Source organism: Panthera onca, chromosome A2 (genome assembly GCF_046562875.1).
Source record: "Panthera onca isolate mPanOnc1 chromosome A2, mPanOnc1 haplotype 2, whole genome shotgun sequence".
NCBI classification, from domain to species: domain Eukaryota; kingdom Metazoa; phylum Chordata; class Mammalia; order Carnivora; family Felidae; genus Panthera; species Panthera onca.
Genome location: NC_138340.1, coordinates 70,331,212 through 70,349,658, shown reverse-complemented (window position 1 = coordinate 70,349,658; position 18,447 = coordinate 70,331,212). Strand labels below are relative to the sequence as shown.

Below are 18,447 nucleotides of genomic sequence, written 5' to 3'. Positions count from 1 at the left end.
ATCCTCTTTGTTCCCGTGGAGGGAACAAAGTGGTGGCCAAATGATCATACTAATGAAGCACAGTGTCTTCCTGGCCTCGAGGAGATGGAGTTGGCAGCTTTAAAACCTTGGCTTGGTTGTAGGATACCATAGATGTTGGCCAGGGGGAACACAGTGGCAAGCATGAGAAGGTAAATCGTGAATGAGATATACCGTCCAAGATGCCCACACTTCCCCTCTCTCGAGGTATATTCAATTTCAAGCATAGTGTATTTCATCAAGTCCAGCTTGAAGCAGGGCGATGGAATCCAAGCAGAGATCCAAGCAGAGATGGCACTCAAGGTGCAAAGCAACCTTCTTATCCCAGGGGAATGTCCCATTCTAAATTTCAGGAGGTAATTCCTTTTTTTGTTGTCATAGGACTTGGTGTTGTCAGCAGGAGAGCAAGTTAATCCTATGTATGGTCATGGTAAAGGCTGTTTCCCACAGCTTTTACTTTTATTAGGGTGCTGGTTATCTCGGTGGGGGGCTCTAGTCTATCATAGGGAGTAATAGGCCCTGCTGGTTGATCATTCCAATGTGTTAAGGTTGGAGCAGTATTTTAGGCCACTAGCCAAGATGGTTTTGCTTGTTACTTTCATATTTAATTTAATTTGTTAGTTTAATATTCTTTTTTTTTTCTTTTTACCAGCCCTGCCATTTGTGAGTTATAGGGTAGGTAAAACCTCCATTCGGAGTCATGTTCTTTTGCCCAGTTTTGCATATTATACTTTTGAAAGGTGACTCCCACTTTTGAAAGGTGTATATTTTATGAAGGCATCCATACATAGTTTCCAGTTTCTCGAATCCCCTAATGGTGGCGGCCTGGTTTGCATGGCAGCAAGGGAAAGCTTGGGTTAGGCCAGATGCAGTGACCACAGAAACCAGGGTGTATTTAGAACATTCACTCAGAGGAAGAGGGCTGATCGAATCAACCTGCCAATGTCTTCCTGGTTAGGAATTCCAGTGAATGGCTCCAGATGCTTTTGGCAGTTTCCTTGGACATTGTTTAGAACTCACAGGACAGGCTGTTACTGCGTTACCCACGTCAATGTACTTCAAGGTAATTCAGCATTCCTAGCAATATGCCATTCCATCTGGGCACTGCAGTGGCCACTCTTCCTACGCACCCATTCTAACGGAGTTCAGTAGTTAAAGCTTGTACTTGAGTACAAGTAGTTAAAGCGTGAGCTTTCTGACTGCCAGGAGGTGTCAGTGTCTTATACGCTGGTACAGTGAAAACAGTGAGGTCCGCCTTAGGCTCTGGCAGACAGACCCAAATGTCTTTCCACATATTTTGACTCCATAAGGACTTATTCATAATCATCAAAACACTTGGCTTTCCATTGTCTGAGCCCTCTGGTTAATACCTTTAGAAAAGCCCAGCTGTTAGTGCAAAGGGTTAACAGCCTGACTGCTGCTTTCAACCCACTGGCTGCTATGGTTTGTTCCTGTTCTCATCCAGATGGTGTCGGTGTTGGACTGAATACTGATCACAGACCATGTGAGTAGATGTCCTCAGTATACCAGGTATCAGTGGGAATCACTCCTACCCACTCTTTCTCGGCTGCAGGGGCCACCATTAGGAATAGGTGTGGGGCATCTGGAGGTTCTATACAGGGCCTGGTAGTGCCTGCACATCTAGAGACCCTGGGAAGTGGACAGGGACTCCTCTGCTGAAAACAGGCATGCCACTTAGTCAAAGTAGGGGTTTGAGCCATAGCAGAGATGGGTCGATGAAAAATAGTTTTCATCTTCTCCTGCACAGTCATGGAAGTTCTCATCCCAGTGTGTTCTACAGTGAGAGGCTCTACCTGGAGGAGAGCTGTGTACATTGCCTAAAAACCATTGTTCTCTTGGGGGTATGTCAGATTTTGACCAAAATGTTAGAGGTACTCTCTCCTCTTACTGTCCCTGCCACAGTGCCAACCCATGCCTCTGGAGTCAAAGACACATCTAATCCAAAAAGTAGCCCTGTTGGACAAATGCCCAGAGCTTTAATCTGCCTTACTATTTTTTTTTTAATGTACCATTTTAAACATTCATTTCTTTAAAAATGTGTATTTATTTTTGAGAGAATGGGGTGGGGGGAATAGTGTGAGGTGGGGAAGGACAGAGAGAGAGGGAGACAGAACCGCAAACAGGCTCCAGGTTCTGAGCTGTCAGCACAGAGCCCAATGAGGGGCTTATACCACGAACCATGAGATCATGACCTGAGCTGAAGTCAGAAGCTCAACTGACTGAGCCACCCAGGCGCCCCATGCCTTACTATTATTTTTACTTTCTCAAAGGTGGCTTGCTGTTCTGATCCCCTATCCCATATATGTCCTTTTTTCATCAGGTGCTTTAAAGTATAGAGGCACTGTGCCAGGTAGAGAATAAAAGTCCTCAAAAACCCCCAAACCCCTACAAAACCTTGTGCCTCTTTCACATTCTTAGAGTTTGGGTGGACTTGCATCTTATAAATCACAGCTTCTGGAACAATATGAGTCTTATCTGACTAGATGATAACTCAAAACTTATGTGAGTGCTTGTTGCTTGAATTTTCTATGGGTTTGTTGTATATCCTTTCTTTTGCAGATGTTCCAGCAAAGCCCGCAAGGTGTCCTGGAGTAGAGGCAAATCTTTACGTGTTAAAATTATATCATCAATATAATGATCCTGTCTCACCTATGTGGGAAAGAGAACAGAATAAATAGGTCCCCAGCTACCATCCATGACATATGGCGGGACTGCCTATTCAGGTAGCTTTGGCGGGGGGGGTGGGTTAGAAAGTTCATCATTGTCCCTTCCACATGAAGCCAAATTAACCTTAGTTACCAGAAACCTTTACTCACCAAAGCCTTTTTTTTTAAATGAATTTCCTAAAAGACTTTTGCAAGGACACTTTTTTTTTTTTTTTTTTTGACAAAGCATTAGGGTAAAACAGCTACTATCTGCAAATAACAAATAACAAAAGACTTAAAAATGGCCAGAATTAAAGATTTTTTGAGAGGTCATTATAATGCAGTTGAAAAGCTAACTGCTATAGTGGTCTGTATGTTAGAGTCTTCCCCCACCCCACTTGTATTTTCTTCAGTCTCTTTGGGCAGTGTTTTGATAATCTGCTGGGGTGTTTACATTTCAAAGACATGTTAAGATTTACAACTTCAAAGGACCTGGAAAGAAAGAAGTTTTCTCCTAAAGGTTTGGGGGATACTTGTTGTTTAAAATTTTCCTTTGTATTAGAGATTCTGTTTCTTCATCAATCACCACAACATCCTCCTCTTTACTTTCATCACTTCTTTATAGAGATTCCACCTTTTAGTGTCCTACTCAGACCTTGTCATTAGTGCCTAGATCTTTAGTCCATGGCAGATTGCATTGCAAAATGGCATGCTAAAGTCTCCTACTATCATCCTGCTCTACCATTTTGTCTGCCAGCCCCAAATCTGTCATGGTGGTGGGCACTCTCATGTCCTTTTCTGATCTTAGCTCATCTTTTAACTTCCTGACACGACTTTAGCCTCCAGTTGGACATCGTGGCTGGCCAAAGTATCCACAGTAGAGGCCAGCCCACTGGGGCTACCATGAGCTTCCTTTCTCTGACATACTGCACAAGGTGTAGTTCCTTTAACAAGCACATTAGACCCAGTGGTGTTCTTAGGCCATCCCATCTTTGTGTGGCCATCTACAAGTATCTGACATAGGGTCCTCCCGCCCCACAGACAGGTCAATGGCCCACTTGGGATTTCCCCTCCAGATGTCTTTTTCTCAAGGCCCATTCTTCGGTCTCCTGCCTAACTTACCAATTGTTGGTTCATAACCCTCCGAGAAGTTTCCAGGTATCACCTGACACTGGTCTTCATATACAGAAGACAGAGAGAAACCAAAGGAAGAGGCAGGCCACTTCAGGTTGGTAGGTGGCAGTTTTAATAAGCAAAAGGAACTTACATTTGAGATTTCTTTTAGGTGGTAGCAAGGCAGATGGATCCCTGCACCCACTCACTAAACCCTACAAGTTTCTAAAGAAACGGAACTGGGCCCAGTCACATGTACCACGTAGGTGTTTTCAATACCAAATCACCATCTCACGGCTATGTCCTTGGAGTAGCCTCTGGGAATGGGAAAGGCCGTTAGAATACACACCACAAGGAGAGGAGAAAAGTGCGAAACCTCTGAGGGCCTGAAGTCTGGCTCACAGGTCAACTGAAAACCACATCTTTTTGATGACATTTCACAACAATTACCTGTGCATTTACTTTTATTAATATTTCATTCCACCATGTGGCTTTAAGCTGCTGTCTATTTCTTTCATTTCACCTTAATCGACTATATTGAGCATTTCTCTTTTTTATTGAAATGTATTTGACATAAAAAGCTGTGCACATGTAAGGTGTACAATGTGTTGATTTGAGACATTTATATACAGTAATTTAATTGCCATTGTAATGATAGCACATCTATCTCATCATATAACTTTAATTTCTTTTTGGGATGGAAATACCTAAGATCTGGTCTTTGGCAAGCTTGGTTATTATAGGGCAATATTGTTGTTTCACTATCCTATGAGTTAGATCTCCTGGACTTATTTGTCTATTGGTGTCAAATCTGTACATTTAAACAACATCTGCCCTATTCTCCCAACCTCAGCTTCTGATAACCTCCATTTACTCTGTTTTTATGGATGTGATTTTTTTTTGGATTCCACATATATGTTATATTATACTGTATTTGTCTTTCTCTGTCTGCTTTACCTTACTTAGCATAATTTCCTCTAGGCCTATCCATACTATTACAAATGGCAGGGTATCGTTCTTTCTCATGGCTAAATAATATTCCATTATACACTTATACCGCATCTTCTTTCCCCATTCATTCATCGACAGGCACTTAGATGATTTCCATATCTTGGTTATTGTGAATAATGTTACAACAAACATGAGTGTACATATTTTCTTTGATATCCTGTTTTTATATCCTTTGGGTGGGTATACACCCTGAAGTGTCAATATTAAATCATATTTTAATTCTATTTTTTATTTTTTTGAGGAGGGTCCATTCTTCTTCTATAGCGGCTGAACACATTTACATTCCTGCAGACATGTCCAAGGATTTCCTTTTCCCCACATCTTAGCCAATGTGTGTTACCTGCTGCCTTCTTGATGATAGCCATCTTAACATGTGTGAGGTGAGGTGACATGTACTGTAACTTTGATTTGCGTGTCCCTGATAACTTGTGATGTTAAGCGTCCTTTCAAGTATGTGTTAATCTTTTGGATAATGTTTATTAGGTTCCTCGGCTCATTTTTTTTCATTGAGTTGTCATAGTTATTTTTGTTGTAGTAGTTACTGTTATTGTTGTTACTGAATCATGTAAGTTCTCTGTATGTTTCGTATATTAAAACCTTACATAATATATAGTTTGCAAATATTTTCTTCCATCCTGCAGGTTGCCTTTTCATATCGGTGATTGTTCTTTTGGCTGTGTAAAAGCTTTTCATTTTGATGTAGTCCCACTTGTTGATTTTACTGATAGCTACTTACCTTCATTTTTCTAGTAAAAGCTTCACACTTTTCTTCTTTCCCTTTAATATTTTTGATGCCACAATTTACCTCTTCTTATGCTGTATATTCAATTCCAAATTATAGTAGCTATAGCTATTTTGAAACCTCCATTTGCTTAACCTTTATACTATACTTAAGTGGTTTCTCCATCATCCTTACAGAATTAGAATTTTCCAAATCTGACTGTATATTTTTCACTTTACCAGTGTGTGGTACACTCCCATGTGCTTCCCTATTACTAAGTGGCATTTTTCAATTTAACTTGGGCTCCTTTCAGCATTGCTTGCAAGGTAGGTCTACTGGTGATAAATCCCCTCAGATTTTTAGTCTATACATGTCTTTCTTTCTCCTTCATATATTCAGGATAACTGCCAGATACTGTATTCTCAGTCTGCAATTTTTCTCTTTTAGCACTTTGAATATATCATCCTAGTCTTTCCTGGCCTCCAGGATTTCTGCTGAGAAATATGCTGGCAGTCTAGTGGGGGTTCCTTTGTGGGTTAAACTGTTTTTGCTCCTGGCTGCCTTTAGTATTTATTCTTTACTTACCTTTGATTTTTTTATAGTTTCATTATAATGTGCCTTACAGAAGGTCATTTGGTATGGAGATAATACAGTGATCTATTATCTTCTTGAAATTCGATGTCCAAGTTTTCTAGGCTTGAGAACTTTTTACCTATTATTTCTTTAACTTAATTTTCTGTCTTCTCTCTCTCTTCTCCTTCTGGAATCCTGATTATTTGGAGATGACATTTTGATTGAATTACCTACACTACTCAGGGTTTCTTCACTCATTCATTCTTGGCTCTTCATTGTCTTATATCTGTGTGATTTCAAATGTTACATACTTTAACTCATTTTTTTCCCTTTCTTCTCTCTGCTTACTCTACCTTAGATGCTCTCTATTGTATTCTTCACTTCATCCAACTCATCGAATTCTTTACCTCCAGAATTTGTTGCTCTCTTTTTAATCATTTCTGTGCTTTGATAAAGGTCTCATTTTGTTCCTGTACCCTCTTGTGAATTTTATTTAACTGTTTATCTGAGTTTACTTGTAGCTTGTCAAGTTTCTTCAATAGAGCTATTTTACATTTTTTATCAGCTAGATTACAGATTTGTCTTTTTTTCTGTTGTTGGGGAAATATTGATAGCTTTTGGCAATGCCATGTTTTCTTGGTTTTGACATTACTATATTGCTATATACTATACTATAGCATTACTATATTGCTGTTTTCACATTTGAAGTATCTTTACTAGTTATCAACACATGAGGAACTGTTTATTGATGCTGCCTCTTTGGAGATCACAAATTTGTAATAGATAGACCTCCTCTACTCAATGGCAGAAAATATTTATACATTATACACATAATAAGGGATTAATATCCAGAATATATAGAGAAATCCTAAGACTCAAAAGAAACAAACTAATTTAAAAGCTGGACAAAGCACTTGAATAGACGCTTTCCCTAGGAAGATACACAAATGCCTAATAAGCACAATAGAAGATGCTCGTTTTTAGGGAAATGCAAATCAAAACAACAGTGAGGTATCACCTCACACCCATTACAATGAACATGACTAAGATAAAATAGACAATGACAAATGTGGTTGTTGGCAAGACAGTGGAGACAATGGAATCTTTGTGCCCTGTTTTTGGTAATGTAAAATGGCACAGCTTCTTTGAAAATCAATATAGCATTTTCTCAAAAAATTAAACACAAAATTAACATAAAATCCAGGAATTCCACTTCTGGGTATATACCTAAAAGAATTGAAAGCAGGTTCTCAACAAGATATCTGTACGCTTATGTTTATAACAGCCTTCCTTACCATATCTGTAATGTGGAAGCAAGCCAAGGGTCCACTGACAAACAGATAAACAAAATATGTTATACAACTACACTGGAATATGGTTTACCCTTGAAAAGGTAGGAATTTTTTTACATATATTATAATGTGTATAAACCTTGCAGGCATTATGCTAAGCGCAATAAGTTAGTCACAAAAAGATAATTACTTTATGATTCTGTTTCTATGAAGTAACTAAAATAGTTACATTCATAGAGATAAAAAGTAGAATAGCAGTTGCCAGGTGTTGGGAGGAGAAGGGAATGGGGAATTATTATTTAATGGATACAGCTTCAGTTTTGAATGATGAAAAGTGTTCTGGATTTGGATGTTGATGATGGTTGTACAATATGAATATACATAACACTACCAGACTGTTCACTTAAAATGATTTAGATGGTAAAGTTTAGATTATATGTATTTTACCAGGCTAAAAATGTATTTTTAATATATTTTTAAGGAAATTTAAATTTCCTTAAATCTCCTTTAAATTTTTTAAGGAAATTTATTTAAGGAAATAAAAAGCAATGGGAAGAAATTGGGGAGATTAAAAAAAATTTTTTTTTAATTTATTTATTTTTGACAGAGAGAGAGGCAGAGAATGAGCAGGGGAGAGGCAGAGAGAGATGGAGACACAGACTCGGAAGCAGGCTCCAGGCTCTGAGTTGTCAGCACAGAGCCTGATGCGGGGCTCGAACTCACAAACTGCGAGATCATGACCTGAGCTGAAGTCAGATGCTCAACCAACTGAGCCACCCAGGCGCCCCAAAATTGGGGAGTTTTTAAACAAAGAAGGAGTTGATTTTATTCCTGTATTTTATGAAGAGTATTTTCTCAGCAGCATGGAGAACAGATTGAAAGGAAGTAACATGGAAAATATTGACAGAAGATGTAAAGATCTGAACTAGGACATAAGTAGGAATTTCTTTTCTTTCTTTTTTCTTCTCTTTTTTTTCTTTCTTTCTTTCTTTTCTTTCTTTCTTTCTTTCTTTGTAAGAGGAAAGAACACACTCAAGAGACTCTTATATAATAAAATTAATAAGCTACTTGAGAGGTAAGAGACAGAGAAATAGGTGGAAAGAAACTTTTCAAGGTGGAGAAAACAGGAAAAGGAACTGATAAAGAAGATAGAAAGTTAACGGTTTTACATGAGCTTGAAGACATATTAGCCAAATGAGATTCTCCAGTAGGATACTGGATATGGCCATGTTAGTGTCAAGCTCAGAAATACTTCAGATTGAGATGTACATTTGAGGATAATGAGCATATCAATGGTAAAGATCTGAATCTGAGAGAAATAATACATGGAGGCTCAATAAATTACCCTCAATATTCTGCAGAAGCCAACGGAGTAATCATCTTTCCAGAATACAAGTGCCTTACTAAAATATCTGTTTTATTAATGTGAATTAAATCTCTGATTAGATGTGAAATAATGACTAATATGTTGCTGGAAATTATTATTTTTCATACTATAAATCTGCAAGTGACTATAGTTTTTAACAAGAAAATCTTCTGAGAGGGCAAGAATTATAACCTTAATTTTAAAAAATATTCTATAAACCTCTGTGGATACGCATGTTTGCAAGTAGTGTGATAATGTCATAGTATACATTCTTACAAAATATAGACTTTTAATTTTCCTACATAATCCAGATTTTAATAGCTGTAACATTCAATTACTAGAAACATCTTGTTCTATGAAAATGGTAGGAACTGGTAAAATATTAGCTGTATCTGTGATGAAGAATTTAGCCAGCTATTGTAGGATAAATTTTCTATCCTAACAAAACTTTTGATTCCTGGATTTCAGAGCCAAACTTTAGTGTTTTTTTTTTAATTTTATTTTTGTTTTTGCAGAAACTATTACATAGTACGTGGTCAACCATTGTTCATAGAGGATGTTAATATTGTGAAATGTTTAATGTTGAACACCATGAGAAGGTAGTGATTTTCTTGATTGCATAGGAGTTAACCATTGAGTAGCAAATATTCTTAGAGTCAAATCTGTAGAAGGAAAGTAAGACACACCCCTAGCACTCTGATCAGTTTAAGCATCCATGTTTTAGAGAAGGCTATGACAGTGGGAGAGAGAATTATCTCTGAGCCTTGGGATTTAGAAAGTGGCAGTTGATATCAGCAAATACTGTGAGAGGTCTCATCTCTGTAGTTAGCCAAGTTTTCATTCAGGGATAAATACCACACTGCCCACATTGAGTGGAGTTTTCCAGAGAGATCAGTGTGTCTGGAGTGTCAAGAGGAAAAACTTGATGGAACTTTGGAGGCCTAAAGTGGAATAAAATATTTTAAGGGTCTTTATGCATCTAAATGCTGTCATGTGAAAGTCAGGATAAAGGCACATTGTCATTACCCTAAAGGAGAGTTTAAACACTCTGCAGGTGAGGAACTACCTTCCAGAGGACTGATTGACTTTTGTTAGTGTAGCAGGAACCCACACAATTGTGGTTTTCTTTTTTGTAATGCAAGTGTCTGACTTAAGCTTTGATTGCCAGGACATACATCTCAAAGAGGCATCCATTTCAAAGAAAGCTATCTCCAATAAACACATCCCTAGCCACAGGACTAGACAAATAGGACACCTCCTCCCACTGAAGCTCCATTGATTGATAAGGCTTGGTTGATTTCAATAACTCAGCATTTGGGACACTTGTGTTTTTTATTCTCTGTACTCTTCCCACTCTTATGTTTTAATTTACCAATAAAGACTAATGCCATGACACCCAAGACCCCCATTTATACCATAACAAAAACACAACCCCACCCTGTGTGTACTGTCTTCTCTCTCTCTCCCCTCCTCTGTCTCCCTGACCCAACAAAAATCTTGCTGTGTGACACCAAGTGTAATTTCCATGTCTTTTAAGTAATAAAACTATCTTTTTTCACTTTCCTGAACTTGTTGTTGAAGGGTGTCTTCCCATCTTACTAAAAACAACAAAGGTTGGGTCATTGGTTAGTTATAAGCTAAGACCCACACAAAACAGTTTGTGTAATCAGTAGGATTGCATGATTGCCCTAGCAGTTAATCAACAGGAGTGTCCTTTACCTGTGACTTGCTAACTAACCATCTAACTCAGGTGGGTAATACCACCTGGGAAAGAAGCACCACTTGCTAGAAGTTTTCTTGCTACTATGTGCTTTTCCATATTTCCTCTGTCACGTTTTGCCTGTGGTATGCAACCCAAAAGGCTATCGCTTCCAAAATAATCCAATGATCCCCAGAGAAGCATGATCAGTATCATATGTTCTAACAAGATGATTAGACCACTAATTATAAAAGCCTTACTTGACTATTAAAGTGTGAAGGGGTCGTCTCTGAATCAAGGCCAAGGAAAGCTGAGGAGGTTGGACTGGATCAGATCGGATTGCAGACTTACTGTCACTTCCTGAGGAGAGGCTCTGGACTAAAGGCATGAGGAAAGGATTCCTGTAGGTGAGTGGGATGAGAGACGCCTGCCTGCAACCAATGACTTAATGGATCTTGCCTGCACTGTATGTCCTAACCCAGAAAAGTGAAATAGCCTTGCAAGCAGAAACCAAAGACAACACAAAATGAAAACTACAACAGAGGCCTACAGTCTCTGTGTCACCAGTTCACTCACAAGTGTCACTGCCTTCCCTGACCTGATGGGATATGATGGGTCTAATTCCTGGCATGATGTTGCTAAAAAAAATAATGGACAAATAAAAATGTCCTGAACTTTTGGGATTAGCACCTCCTTAGAGCCTTGAGAAGGTAGACTAGCCCTTTGATAAATGCAAAACCCCATGGACGCTTCCTGGACATTATTTAATACCATGCATACCAATAAGCCAAGACTCTGGCATTACACTCCAGGAGCCTAGGGGCTTTTCCCATTGTTATCATGCTGGTAGTGACAGACCCAATTCTGGAGAAGTCTTTTGGGACTCCCTGGAAAAGAAATCAGCCATCTACAAAGAGGGCTCATAGTGACATCATTGAAATTTTTTTGGTAATAACACGTAAGATTAAGGCAACACACAAAAAAATCAAGAAGTAGCAATTGAGATTAAAAAAAAAAACACAATTATGCCTTAACTGAAATTTAAACCTTTCTTAAGTATTTTATGTAGAAAGAAGGAGAGGAGGCTATTGTGGGTTTTCTTATTTGCTTAAAAGAGCTCTGAATTTTTACTCATGGCTGCTAAAATGTGTCCACTGGCCAGTATCTCTAAAACCCCTAAAATCCATAACTTTCTTAAAGGTCCATCTGGGCTATATACTTATTCCCTCTGAAACATCACAAATCCTGCATCCCTTGGCTTTTCCCTGAACAGGTGAGAATGAAGAAATGTACCCGATGAGGCATTCTTCCTGCAAAGGGAAAAGCTAACAGGGTTATTGAGTCCTCTGGTGAGGAGAAAGGGGGAAAAGGAAAGGCAAAGACCCCTAGAACCACTAATGTCTGTACCAGGACCTTCTTCTCCTCACTTGGATATTTATGGCTTGGCACCGTCTCCTCACAGTGAATGAAAAACAATAAGATAAAGCCCAGGTCCTGTGGTACAAAACTGGCATAATTGAATGGGTTTACCATTTCCATAACTATAGTAACCCAAAGGACCCAATCTTCATGTCCAACCCTGAAAAGGTCCCATTTGACCATGAGTCCAGAGAATTATATTTTACAGATGCTCCCCCTAGTTACAGGATCAAAATGATGGGAGAAAAAGAAACAAAGGGAGAGGGGCCAACATGGAGGAGAAGTAGGGGGATCCATATGTCCCGTGTCTCTCAAACAAAGAAGTGTAGAAGCCAAGGGACTTTGAACACCAGAGCCTGGGAGGAAAAGAAACTGAATCTATTAGGAAGAAAATGGGAAAGCTGGAAAAAAGATAGGTGGATAACTGAGAACTGGGGGAGATTAAAAAAGGCCACGGGGGCACGGAGGGGTGGCACCCCCTTCTGCGGAGAGGCAAAGGGAGGAGAAAGAGTGGCTGGGGAAGTGCAGGACCATATCTGGACAGGAGAAAGACCTCGGACTGAGACTGAGAGGGATCCCATCTCTAACTGCGTGGCCTTCTTTGGACTGGGGCCGGCTCCCTGTTCCGAAGTCCACCTGAAGAGGAGGGGAGCCAGCCCTGGGTGCAGTGGTAGGTCAGGGGCGCAGTCCGCAGCTGGAGAAACTGGTTCCCTCCCCGGAGGGCTGCACAATAGTACAAAACCTGCCTGCATCAGCCACCCTGGGCACAGTGGCTGGGCCGAGGGCGCAGTCTGCAGGGGGACAAGGCCGCTGTCTCCCTGGAGTGCTGTGGGAAAAGACAAAGCCGGCCTGTGTCCGCCACCCCAGGGGCTTGCGGTGGCAAGGGTGGCGGCTCAGTCCGCAGGAGAAGTCGGTCCTCCCTGAAGTGCGGCGACACAAAGCCAGCGGGACCACATATCGGCCACACTGAGAGGCGCTTCTCCAGGGCCAGAGCACGCAGAGCAGGACTTTGAATCCTAGTCAAGCACAGGATCAGGGGAGTCGGTAGAGAGAGGTAAGACTGCCCCCTCTGCACCCGCGGCACAGTGAGGACAACTCAAACTGTCCACTGGGTCTGGCTCTGTGGAAGAGACTGGGGGATCACCATCCCCCCTCCCCCCCCCCCCCACCACCACCACCAAGGCGGGGCCTCAGGGATCACTACCAGGCCCATAGTGGAGGTGGGTCCAGACCACACCAAACCACGTTCCTTTGCACTGGGTAACTGCTATCGACTGGAGTGGCACAGACCCTGCGGACAGCTCATCCCGACAAGCTATGCAGCATTGCCTGGATTAACTCTAGGTCAGTTCTGGATATACAGATATATTCCCCCACCCCACCACCCCATTTCTCCTCCTTATCTCTTCCTTCCCTTGGCTGGTCACTCTGGTTATCGGTCTGTCTAAACAGACATTTAACCCATTATCTTCATACATGTTCTACACCTCCTTCCTTATACTTCTTTCCCTCTCTCTGGAATAACCAAGCCACACAGTTTCTCTGTCTGGGTAACTGTATCCTTGTTTCGTTTTCCCCACCTCCTTCCTTAGTTTCCTTTCTCTCTCTCTTGATTAAGGCTTTTAGTCTCTCTGCCTAATCAATGTTTATTTTTTCTACCACCCTCCACGCATTTCTCCCGTGGTATGTGCTCATCCATTAGCACTGCCTCCACTCTATTCTTTACTTGTAGTTGGTGTTTTTGTTTTTGTTTTGTTTTTTTTAGTCTTTAGGTTTTTGTTTTTGTTTATTTGTTTGTTTATTTGTTTGTGTGTTTGTGTGTTTTTGTCTCCTGTTTGTCTATCTGTTTTCCCTTCCAGGGCTACTCCAAGGAACAAATCAAGGCACATCTGGTGGAGGGTCCAAAAAATCACTACGAGTAGGGTGATAAAATAATCAAAGTCACAACAACAGAGAGCAAGTAACAATCCCTGAAAAAACACCTCCTGAAAGGCCAGGCCCTAGACCCTCCTTTTTTTTTTTTTCTTTTTTTTTTTTTTTTTTTTTTTTTTTTTTCAACGTTTTTTATTTATTTTTGGGACAGAGAGAGACAGAGCATGAACGGGGGAGGGACAGAGAGAGAGGGAGACACAGAATCGGAAACAGGCTCCAGGCTCCGAGCCATCAGCCCAGAGCCCGACGCGGGGCTCGAACTCACGGACCGCGAGATCGTGACCTGGCTGAAGTCGGACGCTTAACCGACTACGCCACCCAGGCGCCCCTAGACCCTCCTTTAATATAGCAATGCTCACAGATGCAGAGCACATAACAAGATTTGAACACTCATAAGGGATAGAAAACTAGCCAAAATGACGAAATGGAAGAATTCTCCTCAAAAGAAATTCCAGGAAGTAGCTACAGCTAACGAATTTACCAAAACTGATTTAAGCAATATAACAGAACAAGAATTTAGAATAATAGTCATAAAATTAATCGCTGGGCTTGATAAAAGCATAGAGGACAGCAGAGAATCTATTGCTACAGAGATCAAGGGACTAAAAAATAGTCATGAGGAATTAAAAAATGCTATAAATGAAGTGCAAAATAAAATGGAGGTGACCACAGCTCGGATTGAAGAGGCAGAGAGGAGAATAGGTGGATTCAAAGATAAAATTGTGGGAAAAGAGGAAGCTGAGAAAAAGAGAGATAAAAAAAATCCAGGAGTATGTGGGGAAAATTAGACAACTAAGTGATACAATCAAATGGAATAATATATGTATCATAGGAATTCCAGAAGAAGAAGACAGAGAAAAAGAGGCTGAGGGTGTATTTGAATGAATCATAGCTGAGAATTTCCCTGATCTGGGGAAGGAAACACGCATTGAAATCCAAGAGGTACAGAAAACTCCCTTCAGACATAACTTGAATCGATCTTCTGCACGACATATCATAGTGAAACTGGAAAAAGAAGGATAAAGAGAGAATTCTGAAAGCAGCTAGGGATAAACGGGCCCTAACATACAAAGGTAGACACATAAGGGTAGTAGCAGACCTATCTACTGAAACTTGGCAGGCCAGAAAGAATGGCAGAAAGTCTTCAATGTATTGGCCAGAAAAAATATGCAGCTGAGAATCCTTTAAGCCTGTCATTCAGAATAGAAGGAGAGATAAAGGTCTTCCCAAACAAAAACTGAAGGAATTCAACACCACTAAACCAGCCCTACAAGAGATCCTAAGGGGGATTCTGTGAGGGAAATGTTGCAAGGACCACAAAGTACCAGAGACACCACTACGAGCATGAAAACGACAGATGTCACAATGACTCTAAACCCATATCTTTCAATAATAACACTGAATGTAAATGGACTAAATGCTCCAACCAAAAGACATAGGGTATCAGAATGGATAAAAGAAAACAAGACCCATCTATTTGCTGTCTACAAGAAACTCATTTTAGACCTTCAGATTGAAAGTGAGGGGATGGAGAACTATCTATCATGACACTGGAAGTCAAAAGAAAGCTGGAATAGCCATACTTAGACAAACTAGACTTTAAATTAAAGGCTGTAAAAAGAGATGAAGAAGGGCATTATATAATAACCACAGGGTCTATCCATCAGGAAGAACTAACAATTATAAATGTCTATGCACTGAATACAAAAGCCCCCAAATATATAAAACAATTACTCACAAACATAAGCAACCTTATTGATAAGAATGTGGTAATTTCAGGGGACTTTGATACTCCACTCACAGCATTGATTAGGTCATCTAGACACAGGATCAATAAAGAAACAAGGGCCCTGCATGATACATTGGATCAGATGGACTTGACAGATATACTTAGAACTCTGCATCCCAAAGAACAGAATATACTTTCTTCTCGAGTGCACATGGAACATTCTCCAAAATAGATCACATACTGGGTTACAAAACAGCCCTTCATAAGTATAAAAGAACTGAGATCATACCATGCACATTTTCTGACCACAATGCTATGAAACTTGAAATCAACCACAGGAAAAAGTCTGGAAAACCTCCAAAAGCATGGAGGTTAAAGAACACTCTACTAAAGAATGAATGGGTTAACCAGGCAATTAGAGAAGAAATTAAAAAATATATGGAAACAAATGAAGATGAAAATACAACAATCCAAACGCTTTGGGATGCAGCAAAGGCAGTTCTGAGAGAAAAATACATCGCAATCCAGGCCTATCTCAAGAAACAAGGAAAATCCCAAATACAAATATTAACAGCACACCTAAAGGAAATAGAAGCAGAACAGCAAAGGCACTCCAAACCCAGCAGAAGAAGAGAAATAATACAGATCAGAGCAGATACAAACAATAGAGAATAAAAACAAAAACAAAAACAAAAACAAAACAAAACTGTAGAGCAGATCAATGAAATCAAGAGTTGTAGTTTTTTTTTGAAAAAATAAACAAAATTGATAAACCTCCAGCCAGGCTTCTCAAAAAGAAGAGGGAGGTCACCCAAATAAATAAAATAATGAATGAAAATGGAATTATTACAACCAATGCCTCATAAATACAAGCAATTATCAGGGAATACTATGAAAAATTATATGCCAACAAACTGGACAACCTGGAAGAAAGGGACAAATTCCTAAGCACCCACACACTTCCAAAACTCAAACAGGAAGAAATAGAAAACTTGAATGGACCCATAACCAGCGAAGAAATTGAATCAGTCATCAAAAATCTCCCAACAAATAAGAGTCCAGGACCAGATGGATTCCCAGGGGAATTCTACCAGGCATTTAAAGCAGAGATAATACCTATCCTTCTCAAGCTGTTCCAAAAAATAGAAAGGGAAGGAAAACTTCCAGACTCATTCTATGAAGCCAGCATTACTTTGATTCCCAAACCTGACAGAGACCCAGTAAAAAAAGAGAACTACAGATCAATATCCCTGATGAATATGGATGCAAAAATTCTCAACAAGATACTAGCAAATCGAATTCAACAGCATGTAAAAGAAATTATTCACCATGATCAAGTGGGATTCATTCCTGGGCTGCAGGGCTGGTTCGATATTCACGAATCAATCAATGTGATGCATCACATTAACAAAAGAAAAGATAAGAACCATATGATCCTGTCAATCGATGTAGAAAAAGCATTTGACAAAATTCAGCATCTTTCTTAATAAAAACTGTCGAGAAAGTCGGGATAGAAGGAACATACTTAAACATCGTAAAAGCCATTTATGAAAAGCCCACAGCTAACATTATCCTCAATGGGGAAAAACTGAGGGCTTTCCCCCTGAGATCAGGAACACGACAGGGATGTCCACTCTCACCGCTGTTGTTTAACATAGAGTTGGAAGTTCTAGCATCAACAATCAGACAACAAGAGGAAATCAAAGGCATCAAAATTGGCAAAGATGAAGTCAAGCTTTCACTTTTTGCACATGACATGATGTTATACATGGAAAACCCAATAGACTCCATCAAAAGTCTGCTCGAACTGATACATGAATTCAGTAAAGTCACAGGATACAAAATTAATGTACAGAAATAAGTGGCATTCTTATACACTAATAATGAAGCAACAGAAAGACAAAGAAATTGATCCCATTCCCAATTGCACCAAGAATCATAAAATACCTAGGAATAAACCTAACCAAAGATGTAAAAGATCTGTATGCTGAAAACTATAGAAAGCTTATGAAGGAAATTGAAGAAGATACAAAGAAATGGAAAAATATTCTGTGCCCAAGGATTGGAAGAATTAATATTGTTAAAATGTCAATACTACCCAAAGCAATCGACACATTGAATGCAATCCCAATCAAAATGGCACCAGCATTCCTCTCGAAGCTAGAACAAGCAATCCTAAAATGTGTATGGAACCACAAAAGACCGTGAATAGCCAAAGTAATGTTGAAAAAAAAAACCAAAGCAGGAAGCATCACAGTCCCAGACTTTAGCCTCGACTACAAAGCCGGCATCCTCAAGACAGCATGGTATTGGCACAAAAACAGACACATAGACCAATGAAATAGAATAGAAACCCCAGGGTGAGAGGCCATACAAAAGTATGGCCAACTAATCTTTGACAAGGCAGGAAAGAATATCCAATGGAAAGAAGACAATCTCTTTAACAAATGGGGCTAGGAGAACTGGACAGCAACATGCAGAAGAATGAAACTCGACCAACTAGACCACTTTCTTACACCATTCCCAAAAATAAACTCAAAATGGATGAAGGACCTGAATGTGAGACAGGAAACCATCAAAACCCTAGAGGAGAAAGCAGGAAAAAACCTCTCTGACCTCAGCCGCAGCAATTTCTTACTTGACACATCTCCAAAGACAAGGGAATTCAAAGCAGAAATGAACTATTGGGACCTCATGAAGATAAAAAGCTTCTGCACTGCCAAGGAAACAATCAACAAAACTAAAAGGCAACTGATGGAATGGGAAAAGATATTTGCAAATGACATATCGGATAAAGGGCTAGTATCCACAATTTATGAAGAACTCACCAAACTCCACACCCAAAAAACAAATAATCCAGTGAAGAAATGGGCAGAGACATGAATAGACACTTTTCTAAAGAAGATGT

General features: G+C 39.8%; 1 protein-coding gene across 1 annotated transcript in view; it reads right to left on the bottom strand.

Annotated features, from left to right (window-relative positions):
- Nucleotides 1-5,550, bottom strand: part of LOC132675795 (ral guanine nucleotide dissociation stimulator-like) — an 87,673-nt gene extending 82,123 nt beyond the window's left edge. Inside the window, exon 1 of the mRNA XM_081790573.1 lies at nucleotides 5,545-5,550. Coding sequence (XP_081646699.1) covers nucleotides 5,545-5,550 — 6 coding nt within the window. The remainder of the gene's footprint in view (nucleotides 1-5,544) is intronic.
- Nucleotides 5,551-18,447: the final 12,897 nt, after the last annotated feature.